Below are 14420 nucleotides of genomic sequence, written 5' to 3' on the forward strand. Positions count from 1 at the left end.
CATAAAACCACATCATGTCATTTTAAACTTTGTTTTTGCACAGATTGAACAAAAGAGATAGGTCATGTTAATAACTGAGCTTTACAGGTGCTGGTAGGCAGAACTTGTTAACTTTTCAGGACCTGTTTACCCATTTGCTAAGCTAAGATAACCAGCTGCTCACTGGTGCTTTTAGGTACAGATGTGAGATGAGTCAGTCCTCTTATCTAACTCTTGGCAGTGTTTTCTAAAATGTGAAATTACTCCTTTAACTACAAGGAACCTGCTGAACTGTTTAAGGTCAATTACAGATGCAATCAACAATTTTAACTGAAAGACATTCACCATTAAAAAGATACAATATAGTGTATGTAAAGAGTTCCATCAAACTGAACAGTCAGTGACATGTACATATGTGTTAGTTGTTCACAAGGCAGAGCCTTCATGCTTTGGTAATGTATCCTCTGAGTGTCTGTCCATTGTAACTTTAGTCTATCTTTGAAATAGCAGATGAATTTGCAATTTATAGGTCAAAGTACTGATACCTGTGAAGTACAAAAGGAATATTTATGACAAATGTACCCATGCAGATGGAGGGCTGTCATAAAGAGAAAAAAAAGCCTGTGTCAACTAAGTTTATGTAAATGGTTGAAGAATAGAAGAGTTTCCTGATGTTTGAATTTGAAAAAAATGACCATCTGCAAAGTTTTCAGGTTCTTAAGCACAAAATTGCGAGGACCAATTCAAAGGATGTAAAAGAGTGTCCTATGTCATTTGTTCATTCTATCCTGCAGAGCGTGTTAGGCCAGTACTAATTGACTTCACTGTGTGTGTGTGTGTGTGTGTGTGTGTGTGTGTGTAGGACTCAGCAGGAGAGTCTCTCTACATGTTGTTCAGGGCCATAAAGCACCAGGTAGATAAAGGACCAGTGGACGCTGTTACTGGCAAGGCCAAGTACACCCTCAATGACAACCGCCTACTGCGAGAGGATGTGGAGTACAAGACCCTGGTGAGGAGAACTCTGACTTCTTAGATGTCCAGTGTGACCTTGAGGAAGCAGAATTTTTTCAGTACTCCATCTACCTTCTCTCATCCCTCATTTCATCTTCCATAGACTCTGAATGTGTTAGTGCAGGGTGGAGGAGTGAATGAGATGCAGCCGCTGCCTTCCAAAGTGCTGGACTGTGACACCATCACACAAGTGAAAGAGAAGCTGCTGGATCAGGTGTTCAAGGGCACCTCCTTCTCCCACCGCCCCCATGCCGATTCACTGGACCTGGGTGAGAATGCATTCATGCTGCATTGCAGAACTGACAGTCAGAACAGATTTATTTTTAGATTTAATCTATTCCAGCATTTTTGCTGTTCACATTTTTATCTGTCACACTAAAATGAAACAGTTTTTTTTTTGTTTGTTTGTTTTTTATTTCACATTTGTTGATCTGTGGTGCCCCGCACAACAGGATAAAAATAAATGAGAGTCCATAAGCTGATCAGTCTTCTACCAAGTTGTCACTGCACTGGGATACACTGGAAGGCACCTGGAAGTGTGCATGCCCAAATTCAATTTTAAATAGATAGAGTTTAGTTACTAACTAATTCTGTTTTGTTATGGCACCAACAAGTATACACACATTGACACACACTTAAAGGGTTACACACATTGTGCTGACAGTCCAGCTGTTGTGTCTTGTTCAGAGTGGAGGTCAGGTGTCGCTGGACATCTCATCCTGTCAGATGAGGACTTGACATCTGTGGTTCAGGGCAACTGGAAACGCCTAAACACACTGCAGCACTACAAGGTCAGCGATCACACTTCACTAACATGCTGCCTCTTAGAAGAAAATACAATTTGTTTTACTAACTTAAAGTAAAAGGGTGGATGGTAATTATATAATGCTAACTGTGCATCTTCTTGTTGTTCATCAGGTCCCAGACGGTGCAACAGTAGCACTGGTCCCTCGCCACAACAAACACATTCACCACGACAACCATGACTATGTAGCAGGAGAGAGTGAGTTAACATGAGAACAGCATTATATAATCATTAATCTAGACCAGGTTCTCCTGGTTCTGCTTCTACTGAACTACTAAATGAACATAAACTAACCGCTTTTCCATGTGTATAGCTGTAGTAGAAACATTTTGTTGTTATCCTACTTCTCTCTAGGCAGCAGAAATTATTGAATGTGTTCTGCACTGGAAATGGGGTGCTTGGACTGTACTGGGTAGCTCCCAGTTGTTTATGTGTATTATATGAGTTAATTGTTGCAGAATCTTTCACAAAATTCCCTTGATTTTATACTTGGAATTATATCTCAGGCTTCACAAAGCTGATGTATTTGTGGACACTGTTCAGCACAGACTAAAGTAAACTGGGTGGTTTAGAGTCCCTCCAAGTAATTCAAACAATAATCATTGAAACTACAAAGTGATTCTGCTGAAAGCAGTAATTTTATAATTCAACTTTCATTCAGATTTTTAAATTGATACCAGGTTGAAGTAAAGATGGTTAAGAAAAAAAAGATAAATAAATAAATAAATAAAAGGGGTGCCCCAGTGGCTCACCTGGTAGAGCACATAATATGTTCTAACTGCAGTGGTCTCTCTGTCTCTCACTGTGACTATCCAAATGAAGGCAGAAAATGCACCCCAAAAATAATAACAATTAAAAAGATGGTGATGATGGGCATTTATACTAATTTAAGATTTCAAAACATTGACCTGTGCAGAAACACCGATGCTGGAGGACGCAGATGAAGGTGGAGTGCGACTGTGGCATCTGGTGAAAGCCAGTGAGGAGCCTGAGCTACCAAAACACCGCAGAGGTAGTTTGAGGGAGAGGGAGAGGGCCAAGGCCATCCCTGAGATCTACCTTACCCGCCTACTGTCAATGAAGGTACACACAAATGTTTCTATACAACTGTCAAAGTAGTTTTAGTTTAATGTCAATTGTTGACATGTTGCAAACAAGCAAACAAAGAGATTCAGTTTACAATTATGATAATCATAATTTAGCCACAATTGGTAATTATCAGGGTCCAAGTAGTTCATTTAGAAAACATAAATTATGAAATGAGAGAGATAAAATATTAAATTTAAAATTCTGATATGATTGGCCTTATCTGAAAGCCTAGAAGACCCTGATACTTCCTCACTGTCAAACTTGATCAAACAGACCCTAAAAACACTGAATAAAGCAGTTTCACGTTAGGAAGAAGTGATTCACTGATTCAGTTCAGAGGACACAGTACGTCTTGGAGGAGCAGGACTTGAGCTGTCTAACATTTGCTCATCTTTTTTCTCTAATAACTTAAGATCCTGACGTCCAATGACTTCCTTCATCCTTCATCTGGTGAAAATATATAGTTTAAATCAACCAAGATGTAGAAAGTGTATCTTAAAATGCGATTTAAAACGGGGAAAAAGTAATTTTTGAGCTTCTGGCAGGCAATCACAATTCTGACATATGAGCATAAGGGATTTGACGTCACTGACAGGCAACCAAATGAATATTACCATGATTAGAATCACAGATTTCTCTGGTTTGAGAATTGCTGGAAACATTTGGGATGATGTAAAAACAAAGCTCAACAAAATATACATAGGTAACATAGGTCATAACATAGGTCTAGTTGTTTTTAGACATTTTATTGTGGAAAAGTTACATATTATAACTTGAACACAGGACCAATGGAGAATAGATTAATTGAATTGAGAGATTAAAATAGCAAAATAATTTGGACTCTAACCTAAACTGTTTCTAGTTAATTGCAAAAATGTTAATATCATTATTACGGTGCTGCCTTGAGGTCAATGAGTGTCATTTTTTGTGCCTGATGGAATTTGCAACACACCTGCCAATTTTGGTGAAATTTGCCCTCATAGTTTTTGCTGCATGAACAGTTTAAATAAGAAATAAGAAGAAAGAGAACAACTAGACCTGCAGGCAGGTATCAATGGGATCCAAACCCCAAGAGAAATTTACCATTCCAGTAAGGTTGGAATGTGTCTGAGGGGTCAAACATTGTTTAAAAGTGCCAGCTGATCGCTGATTGGTACCAAATGCTGCACAGAGCATCAATGGGGCAGAAGAAACTACAGAACCAAGTTTCATGTTTGACAGCAACCCATAGGAAGCTCTTCCTTTATAGCTTTTGCATTTTTTGGATTATAAAAATTCACTTTAACACTTTAACATTTTCACATTTGATTATGTGCAAACTTTTGTGCAGCTCATACTCACAGCTGAAAAAGCAGGTTTCACATATTTCACACAGTTTTGTGAAAAACTAAATCATAGGCAGAAATGGGCATGACCTATACCATAAGTTTCAGCTTATCCATACAGGGTCGTGGGGGGATTGAGCCTATCCCAGCTGACACTGGGCAAGGGTGGGGTACACCCTGGACGGGATACCAGTCTATCACAGGGCTGACATATAGAGACAAACAACCGCTCTCTCATTCACACCTACAGGCAATTTAGAATCTCCAAGTGACCTAACGTGCATGTCTTTGAACTGTGGGAAGAAGCCTGTGGGAACCCATGCGGACACGGGGAGAGGTCCCAGGCCCTGGGTTCAAACCCAGAACTTTCTAGTGTTAACCTCTACACCACCAGGCCGCCCTGACCATTCTATACCTTCCTTGAAATTTTCACTTACATAAATCTGACAATATGTGCTGCAATACCAATGGAAATATTAAAAAAGCATCAAAACATAAATAGGGATAGCATAATACTTAATTTTCACTACAACTTATCTTTTGGGGATAAAGTTGTAAAAGAAATCAAAGAGTTTAGATCTTCATCAGCCACAGTCAAACAAACAATCTGAAAATAGTGATTTGTTCATCCCAAAGGTCAAATAGGGTGGAGGGAGCTACCCTACTTTACCTTTAGGCCTTTGCTGCCTCTGGGCCTGGACAGCTCAATATCATCGAGGGGAAAATAGATTTCCAAGTTTATCAAGGAGAACATGATTGTACATGACAGAAAATTCTCCTCTTCCTCCTTCCTCAGGGCACATTGCAGAAGTTTGTAGACGATCTGTTCACAGTGATCCTCAGCACCAGCCGCCCTGTCCCACTCGCTGTTAAGTATTTCTTTGACCTGCTGGACGACCAGGCAGGACAACATGGCATCTCTGACCCAGAGACAATTCACATTTGGAAGACCAACAGGTATAATACATACACAGTATACATAGTACAACAGAGAGACCCTGGTGGTCACACGAAAAGTAAAGTGGGACAGTGAAAATAGATTTGTCAGCAGATAAGATGTATTTTCATTGATCCCCCATAGGTGAAATTAAATTTGACACAGCAGCACAAGAGAATGTAGTTACATCAAAGAAAATGTATACCTGCAGTATACATCAGAAATAAGTAGAACATAAATAATAACAATAATACATACAATGAAATAGATCTATGTGTATAAACATGTGGAATGTGTTGTGTGTGTGTATATATACGTTGAAATGTTTGTGTGTTATGCAATATCTGTGGTGGTGACAGTTTCACTGTGAGTATGGGAGTGTATGGTTGTGAGTCAGTGTATGAGTGTATGGTTGTGAGTCAGTGGAAGTCGAATGTACTGGGTACTGTGGCTTTGTGCACTCTGATGGCACAAAAGTGTTTCAAGATGAGAGGGGTTGTCCATGATGGTGTTCAGCTTCCCTCTCATCCTCTTCTGTCAATACCTCTACACTGTCCAGTTCCATCACCACCACAGAGCTGGCCTTCCTCACCAGCTTGCTCAGGTTGTTGGCACCACAAGTCCTAATGCCACCCTCCCCATCACAGCAAAGAAGACAACACTGGCCTGGTCCCTTTTAACAGGAAGGAACTTCAGACGGGCTGTACTCAGGGTGGGCAGCCAGTCAAGGCAGAAGGCCAGTCAAGCAGAGAAGACTGATGATAATAATATTGATAAGGAGAACAAAAAGGAGAAGAAGATAAAGGATAATAATGAGCGTTGAGTAGTAGTAGTAGCAGATCCAGATCCTGCAGCTCCGGAGATGGTTATACTTGCAGAATGAGAACAGGGAGAGAAACAAAGAGGAGAAACACAAACTGCAGGAGAGAGTAGACACAAATTTAATGACATGAATTGGTGTGTTATAAATGGATGGGAGGAACCCCAGCAGCCTCGGCCTATAGCAGTATGAGTAAGGGATGGCCTGGGTAATGCCATCAAAAGTAGCTATAAGATTAGAAAATATATTTCTGAGGTTTTGTCAGTTTTGTCTGACATTAGAAGTAAGAAAATGGTGGTCATCAAGGTTTTTATGTCCTTAAGATAAGCCTGTCTACCTGATTGTTCTCATCTGACTTTATAGATAAATGCAGCTGGGTGTTATCTGCGTAGTATTAGAAATGTATGTGTTGCTTACTGATAATATTGGCTTACCACAGAACCCTGTGGGACTCCATGGCCAACTTTTGTGAGCATGTAAGAGTCATTGTTAACATGAGCAAACTGGAATATATCTGATAAATATGACTTTAATCAGCCCAGTGTGGTTCCTTTAACCCTATAATGCCAAATGCATCAAATTTGATACAAGCATTTCTGAGACCTATTGCATCACCTTATGGTAAAAACTTCACTCAAAACCCTCTTGTATCCAATCTGATACTTGTTCTTCCAACCCCTGGTGGATACCTTTATCACTACAACAATTCAAACACAGTACATGGGACAATCCATGTTGGCCACCTTCAGATAGTTCCCAACTCACTGGGTCAAGGTAAAGAAAATTGCGATTTTTATGATTTTCCAGTGACATTTTCTTTGAAATATTTAGTAATATTCTAACATGAACACTTAATCTGTTGAAGCAAGTTATAATTACATAATTTTTTGCATTTTAGTATGTAGTAAAATCGTGTATAGAATTTGGAGAAACTTATATGCAAATAATTTTTTGTAATTTTTTTTTTTTTCAAATTCTGTGAAAGGGCCAAATAAAGGTTCCAGATTCAAGAAATCAGAATTTTCTGTCCATTATTTCTGGGGTCAGGCATTACAGGGTTAATCCCAATGCTCTGCTATGATGAACTCTAAATCCTGATTGAAAATCTTCAAACAGACCATTCCTATGCACATTCACTTAATTGGTTTGCAACATCTTTGAAACAACAAATTAGTGTGACTAGGTATATTAATGTCTATTCTGTTTCTGTAGTCTCCCTCTGCGCTTCTGGATCAACATTGTGAAGAACCCTCAGTTTATATTTGATGTGCAGGCATCAGATCATGTGGATGCTGTGCTTTCTGTCATCGCCCAGACATTCATGGACTCCTGCACGATCGCTGAGCACAAACTGGGACGGGTGAGGATGATTTTGGGGAGGGAGCGTGAAGAAGCTTCTTGCAGATTATACTGCAAGAAGCATATATTTATATATTTTGAATAGATTTTATGGGTTGGCTGTTGCCTGTGTTCAGTCATAACTAATAGTTCAAAAATTAAATGTTTTTAGGTGAATACAAAGGTTGGAAGACAAAAAGATGCTTACAGAGGAGGAAATGTTAAGACTCTTAATGGTGTTATAGTTACTGGTGAACATTTATTTTTAAGAATGATGTGGTATGTTTGCTTTACAGCTAAAAAGTTCCTGCATTTGATGCTCATTCCTTTGTCTCAATTTAAATAGGACTCGCCCATCAACAAGCTGTTGTATGCCAGAGATATCCCCAGATACAAGCAGATGGTAGAAAGGTGGGTTCAGATTTAATAAACCCCTATCTGTAACTGCCCGTCAGAAATCACAAGATACAGTGCATTCAGAAAGTCTTCAGACCCCTTCGATTTTTTTCACATTTCATTTCACATTACGTTGCAGTCTTATGCTAAAATAAAATTTTTAAAAAGTTTTCCCCTCATTAACGCTTGATACACTTAATTCCCCATAATGACAAAGTGAAGGTAGATTTTAAGATTTTTTTGTAAATTTATCGGTGAGGAAAAACTGAAATATCACATAAACTTACGTATTCAGACCTTTTCCACGGTACTTAGTTGAAGCACCTTTGCCAGCGACTAAAGCTCAAGTCTTCTTGTGTATGACGTGACAAGCTTTACACATCTGGATGTGCAGATTTTCTGCCATTCTTCTCTGCAGATCCACACAGAATCTCTGGAGCTCAGCAAGAGTGACCATCAGGTTCTTCGTCACCTCATACCCACAGTCCTCTCCCCTGATCATTCAGTTTGGCTGGGCGTTCAATTCTAGGTAGAGTCCTGGTTGTTCCAAACTTCTTTGATTTAAGAATTATTGAGGCTGCTGTGCTCTTGGGAACCTTCAATGCAGAAGAAATGTTTTTGTATCCTTCCTAGATCTGAGCCTCAAAACAATGCTGTCTCTGAGCTGCATGCAGTTCCATCCTCTTCATGGTTTTTTCTCTGATCTGCATTGTCATGTGTGAGACCTCAAAGTGTCTGAATACTTAAGTCAATGTGACACCAAAGTTTTTCCTTTGTAGTTACATCTTTCCATCTTTCCTTTGTAGATTGATGAAAGAAATTTTTTTTTCATTTTAGGCTACAACATAACAATCTGAAAAATCTGAAGAGGTCTGAAGACTCTGAAGATGCACTATAGATTTTAAACTCAATATATGATGTGGTTGCCAACCTGTGAGCCAGGGCCCACTGGTAGGCTATGAAGGTATTGCAAGTGGACCGACAGATCATTTGCAAAACTACAATTTTGGTGAAAAGATTTACATAACATATTATTTGGCCCGTGTATTGTTATGAGGATCTCTCTCTCTCTCTCTCTCTCTCTCTCTCTCTCTCTCTCTCTCTCTTCCATATAGTAAAGGCAGAAAGCCAAAAAAAGTTGTCTTTATCACAAAAAGGTTTGTAAACTGTCCTGTTTTTGAAGTTCATGATAATGTTCATCATTGCAGGTACTATGCTGACATCAGGCAGACCATCTCAGCCAGTGACCAGGAGATGAACTCTGCACTGGCTGAACTGTCTAGGGTGAGGGCAGCCACACCTCAGAGCCAGCCAGCACTTTAGAGAAATACACACAGACACAATGTGACATCTAACCTGAATGGTTTGTGTTTCAGAACTACTCTGGAGAGCTTAATTACCTGGTCGCACTGCATGAGCTCTATAAGTACATCAACAAATACTACGACCAGGTGTGTTTATCACTCAGTCTGTTTCTTCAGTAGAGGTTTAACAGAATATACTGGCACAATGCAAAGATGTGATAATGTGCACAGCAGAGTTAATAAAAATAATATGAAGTCTTTCTTATGGTGGCTTGCTGAGAGTGCCAGTTTTAGAGTTCACTAAATTCTGTAGTTGAGTGGGAAATAATTAACCTTATAACTTCTGTCTGAGGATGTCATCAGCCCTGTTCAGACCTGACATTTACATGCATCTCCACATGCATCTCAAGTGACCACTTTTGATGGGATCTCACTTCTCCGCTCTCTATGCAAATATGTCTATATGCAATTTGTCTTGGGTCTTAGGTGGATTCATTATAGAGTTTTATAGTTTTTCATCTTTGGTACTGCATTTCTACTGGGACCTGAGAAACTAATTTCGTTCCTCTTATGTACCATGTACTTGTACAGAATGACAATAAAGTCTCCTTGAATACCTTGAATACCTTGGACTTAGAGATGTCCACTTGTGTTCGTATCACCAGAGACAGATGTTAGCACCAGGTCTGAACAGGGCCATAGATATAGCTGGAGATACAGGCTGTCAGTCTTTAAATGTTAGGTAACTTGGGTAAGTATGTGTTTTTTATTATTTTCATCCCTTTACCTCTCTCTCCTTCATCCACCCATTTGTCATCTTCTCATCAGATCATCACGGCACTGGAGGAGGACACCACGGCCCAGAAGATGCAGCTGGGCTACAGGCTACAGCAGATCGCTGCTGCTGTGGAAAATAAAGTCACTGACTTGTGACAGAGGAAACATCCACCAGTGTTACAGCAAATAGAGTGAGGTGGGTGTGCGGGAGGCAAGTTAATAAACCTGTAGCCTCCAGGTTGAACTGAAAAGCAGGAGAGCAACGAACAGACACATAGGAAGACAGACAGACTCTTCTTTTTGAGGAGGAGTAGGAGTACTGGCAGTGGGGCTGTGAGGTTTTTTTAAGGAAACATTTGTCAGATCAGAAGATTGAAGTTCGTATCCCAGCATCTTTTATACATTGTTGGTGTTTGCTAAGCATATACCTGTGCAGTCCAGAATCTGTGAGGTCCTGAGCCCACTACAGAGACAGGACAGCACATGGACACCAAACAGATCTGGACAAAGAAAGAAGGGACATGTAAAAGACACCAGTCAGGCAGCTGCCATGCTGTTTATGAAAAGACCTTTGGAGGGAAAACTGATGGTTTTATCATTTCACCAATGCTGGACTTTAAACTTTGTTGTCCTACACAGCAGCTCTCATATTTAAGAAACCATCTGGTCTAAGTCAGCTGACTTCATCTGGGAGTCAAGAAGTATGATTTTATGTCATTATTTTCCCTCTGGAGTAAATTTTATGATGAGGCATCTCATGCCTTGTGTGCTTGTCACTGCTGTAAGTGGACAGAAGATTTTGTGTGTGTGTGTGTGTGTGTCTATATTGCCCTGGTTAGTCTTCATCTTGATGTCTGGTTACTCGTACAAAGTGTTGAATTAAGTAGTAGTTCTATTTTGGATGTTGGAGGGAGCAGTATTTTGAAAGTACAATAAACTGATCTTCAACATCTTCACGTTTTAGAAGAAAACTTGGTCTCTATATTGTTTACTTCACTTAAAGCAAATTACAGAGTTTTATAAATAACTGCCTCTCTCTACCTCACTCACTGTGCTGCATCAATTGCTCTTTTTCTGTGATGTTATTGATGTCAACAAAAAACACTACTCTGTTCCTTTCAGCCAGCTGAAACTACCAGTGCAGCAGCACAGCTCAGATCTGTCCTCATACATATACAGCAACACCTGCTGGACATCTTACATACACGCACACGCACTCATACACATACACATACACATATTTCAGACATTTGTAGTTCATTACTTTCCTTTGTTAAACATCGAACATCAGAACCTGCTTGCCGGGGCTTTTTAAGGTACTCAAAACCAGACTAACTGTTTTCTTCCTTGCTTTTCCTCTTATTCATGTGGATGTGTATATAGTGTACAAGTCACTGGAAAGATGTTAGAGGAAAAACAAATATCCTTCCATAAAGAAACTCATATTAATGAAGTCGAGTCCTAGCATGAGCCATAGTGTTTTATTGTGTATTTCTGTGTTGTACATTTTCTCACATTCCTCTTGAGTTTTGAACAATTTATTAAATCATGGTTTGCCTTGCTCTGCTCCATGCTGAGGCAGTGGTACACAGTTGGTATAGAGTGTTGAACACAAGGTGGCACTGCTTCACATGCTGAAGGTCTATATGGGATTTTGTTATGTAAAGTTGTTATGTACTGATTATATTACTACTGGTTCAGTAGTTATAGTTCACCTTATCACTGTTCTGCTTTTCAGTTTGGAGCACAGATACTTCTCATAAAAATGCCAATGTTGACTGATGTTATTCTTATTTAAATGACAGAGACTGACAGACTGCAAGGGGTTAGTAAGGCCCCTTTAGTAGTTTCCCCTTTAAAAGGTGTTACCTATTAAACTACTCTTTGTAGTCGGGGTTACAGCTTAATTTAGGTCAACTTTTAGGCTATGGTTAGGCAGAGATTACCAATGGGATTCAGGTAAATGCAAGAGGACACCATATCAACCGGGAAACCAAAAAACCATTAAGATTTCAGTACCTTTGCATTGTATATGTACTTTTTTTTTTTATCTATTTTTTTTTAATCCATAGAGTTTGATGTTGACTTAATACAAACAGCTGCTCAAGTTTTAATTTGCACAATATTTATAAGAATACAAGACTGAAACCAGTGCCAACTTCAAGTTCATCAAAACTCAAGTCAGAGCTATAGACATAGTTTATTCTCCACATAATAAGTTATGAGGTTTGATACCCAACCCCAGTCATCAGTTATATGTGCCAGTTGAATGTGTTGTCCCTCGGTCCAGAAACAGCATATCAGAGCAGAGTCCCATGGTAGTTTATCACTACACAAACAGCTGAAGACTCAAGTTAACACATGGTTTGTTCTGTTATACACTGTCAGTTCAGATGGGTGTTAAAGCTCAGTGATGGTACAGACAATGGCAATACAGAGAAGGCTCTGCAAGGAGCAGTTTTAAGGATGTTTCTTATTTTGTGTGTTAATATCATACTTAAAATGTAACTAGTGATTTAACATGTTAAAAAGAAAGGGTGCAAATTTTCACGTGCTGGTGTAATAAAGTATTCTTAAAATCATGTTATCTCTTTTTCTTTCAAAAACTTTAAATACCAAAATTCTGACATTGAGAACATCATCTCTGCAGACTGTACCCTATTTCCTTGGTGTACAAGGCCAAATCCGAGAATGAGACCCTGGGTGATGAATGATGAGCAGGTGTCCCATTACAGAGATGCAATTTGCCACAAAACATTTTTCCCCCTCCTTTCTCTCTGACTCCCAGACCATCAGCACTGGATCCACCCAAGGCTGTGTCCTTTCTCCTCTGCTCTTCTCTCTGCACCTCCAGCCATCAGTCCGTCAGGCTCCTGAAGTTTGTGGGTGACACCACCTTCATTGAACTCATTTCTAATGGGGATGAGTCCGCCTAGAGGTGGTAGATTGACTGTCTGATGACCTGGTGCAGGCAGAACAATTTGGAGCTGAATGCTCTGAAGACAGCATAGATGATAGTAGACTTCAGGAAGAGGTCAGTTGCAACCACCCCCATCACCCTGTGTGACTCGCCCATGGTCCACTTTCTGGGAACTACCATCACAGAGGACCTCCAGTGGGAGCTGAACATGAGCTCCCTAATCAAGGAAGCCCAGCAGAGGATGCACCTCCTGTGGCAGTTGAAGAAGTTCAACCTGCAAAGGACAATGATGGTGAACTTCTACAACACCATTACTGAGTCCATCCTTACCTCCTCCATCACTACTTGGTGTGCTGCTGCCACTGCCAAAGTCCAGTGTATCCTATGCTAAAGGAGAAAAGATAGGAAGCATCCTTTCCTCATCATTTAGAACAGTGGTTCTCTAACTTTTTCACATCAAGGACCTCTAAATTTACACAAATTAGACCACAGACCCCACAAGATTTTTGCTTTAAGATGTTTTATTACAAAAAGTGTTTGAAACCCATGACAGAAATAGTCATACATAATGTCATTGTGCCCCTTATTAATGGAATTATAGTGACAATACATTTTTTGCTGGGGACTTCATGGAATCATCTCAATGACCCCTGGGGGTCCGTGGACCCCAACTTGAGAACCACTGATTAGAGAATTCGACCAGCTCTTATCATGACTGACACTTGGATACTCCCGGGTCATTTTACTCAGTTAGGAACCTCCCAAGCAAGAAAGAGTTTTCGACTGCAACCTCAATTTTTGGACCCTTTTGAGTGCACGTGGCGAGTACTTGTAGTGCAGTGCACACACTGTCCTAATTTGGAATTTTAGAAGTATGTTAATTAAGAGAAAATCTGTCTTTTACAAAGAATGGATGGAGATGGTTAACTGGTTGTTTACATATTAATTAGATGATTGTGATAATTTCTTAACGTGATAATTTTATCTATAACCTCAATCTCATATGTACTTAAAGACAATATACAGTTACTAAGGCAATTCCTCATACCTTTAATTAAAGGCATGTTCACTTATGTTCTGTGGTTATTCCACAAGCCTTTGTTAATTACAGATGGCGCTTTGTAGAAAAAAAATGCAGTAATACATTTTTATGGACCGCCCACACTTCAGTTTGTTTCCCATCATGGCTGAAGAGGAAACATATGTTCTAAGAATAATTTTCCAGTCAAAGTATGAACTTTTATTTTTGAAGCGTTACCTGTCTATTACCTATTTATTATTTTTACTTTTACTTGAAGTAAATCCTGAGTCTCTCACCTGTTTGAATATGAATGTCTCTGAGTGAATGAGTCTGAGCCATGATGATGTTTTGTTCCCTTTATTTTGTATTTCTATTGTTAATGTGTGTTGCTTTGCTGCAGTCACTATGCCTTATGAAAAAACAATTAAATAGAGAGACACGACCCTTGATTTTCAGAGTTTCTAATCAGCTCTAACTGTAGCACCTAACTTCATTTTTTTTGTTATTGTTGTTTTTTGTTGGTGAATACCGCCCCTGTTTAACATATATTTCGACTACATCTTATCAATGAACTACCTGCTTTTACATAGTTCATTACTCAGCTGCTATGGGATAAAAACGGGATGACGGGATAAAACAACAAAAAGCACATTTTCGCCTGTTAATGGGTTAACATAGTTAAAGTGACTGACAAAGGG

At 39.5% G+C, this 14420-nt stretch overlaps 1 protein-coding gene across 10 annotated transcripts in view; it reads left to right on the top strand.

Annotated features, from left to right (window-relative positions):
* The window catches only part of plxnb1b (plexin b1b), a 116860-nt gene extending 104497 nt beyond the window's left edge, over window positions 1–12363 (top strand). For 4 of the 10 annotated variants that reach the window (XM_071493490.1, XM_071493489.1, XM_071493492.1 and 1 more), the window contains 12 exons: window positions 842–988; window positions 1094–1259; window positions 1678–1781; window positions 1909–1993; window positions 2712–2878; window positions 5006–5166; window positions 7179–7326; window positions 7651–7715; window positions 8095–8229; window positions 8909–8984; window positions 9077–9151; window positions 9833–12363. In XM_071493490.1, the coding sequence (XP_071349591.1) occupies window positions 842–988; window positions 1094–1259; window positions 1678–1781; window positions 1909–1993; window positions 2712–2878; window positions 5006–5166; window positions 7179–7326; window positions 7651–7715; window positions 8095–8229; window positions 8909–8984; window positions 9077–9151; window positions 9833–9937 (1434 nt within the window). In that variant the 3' untranslated portion in view covers window positions 9938–12363. The other 6 variants (XR_011693136.1, XR_011693137.1, XM_071493491.1 and 3 more) reach the window with 6 other exon arrangements.
* The last annotated feature ends 2057 nt before the right edge of the window (window positions 12364–14420 follow it).

The sequence above is a fragment of the Trachinotus anak genome, unplaced genomic scaffold, assembly GCF_046630095.1.
Source record: "Trachinotus anak isolate AG129_WGS33_773 ecotype Australia unplaced genomic scaffold, CSIRO_AGI_Tana_v1 ptg000013l, whole genome shotgun sequence".
In the NCBI taxonomy this organism is placed as follows: Eukaryota; Metazoa; Chordata; class Actinopteri; order Carangiformes; family Carangidae; genus Trachinotus; species Trachinotus anak.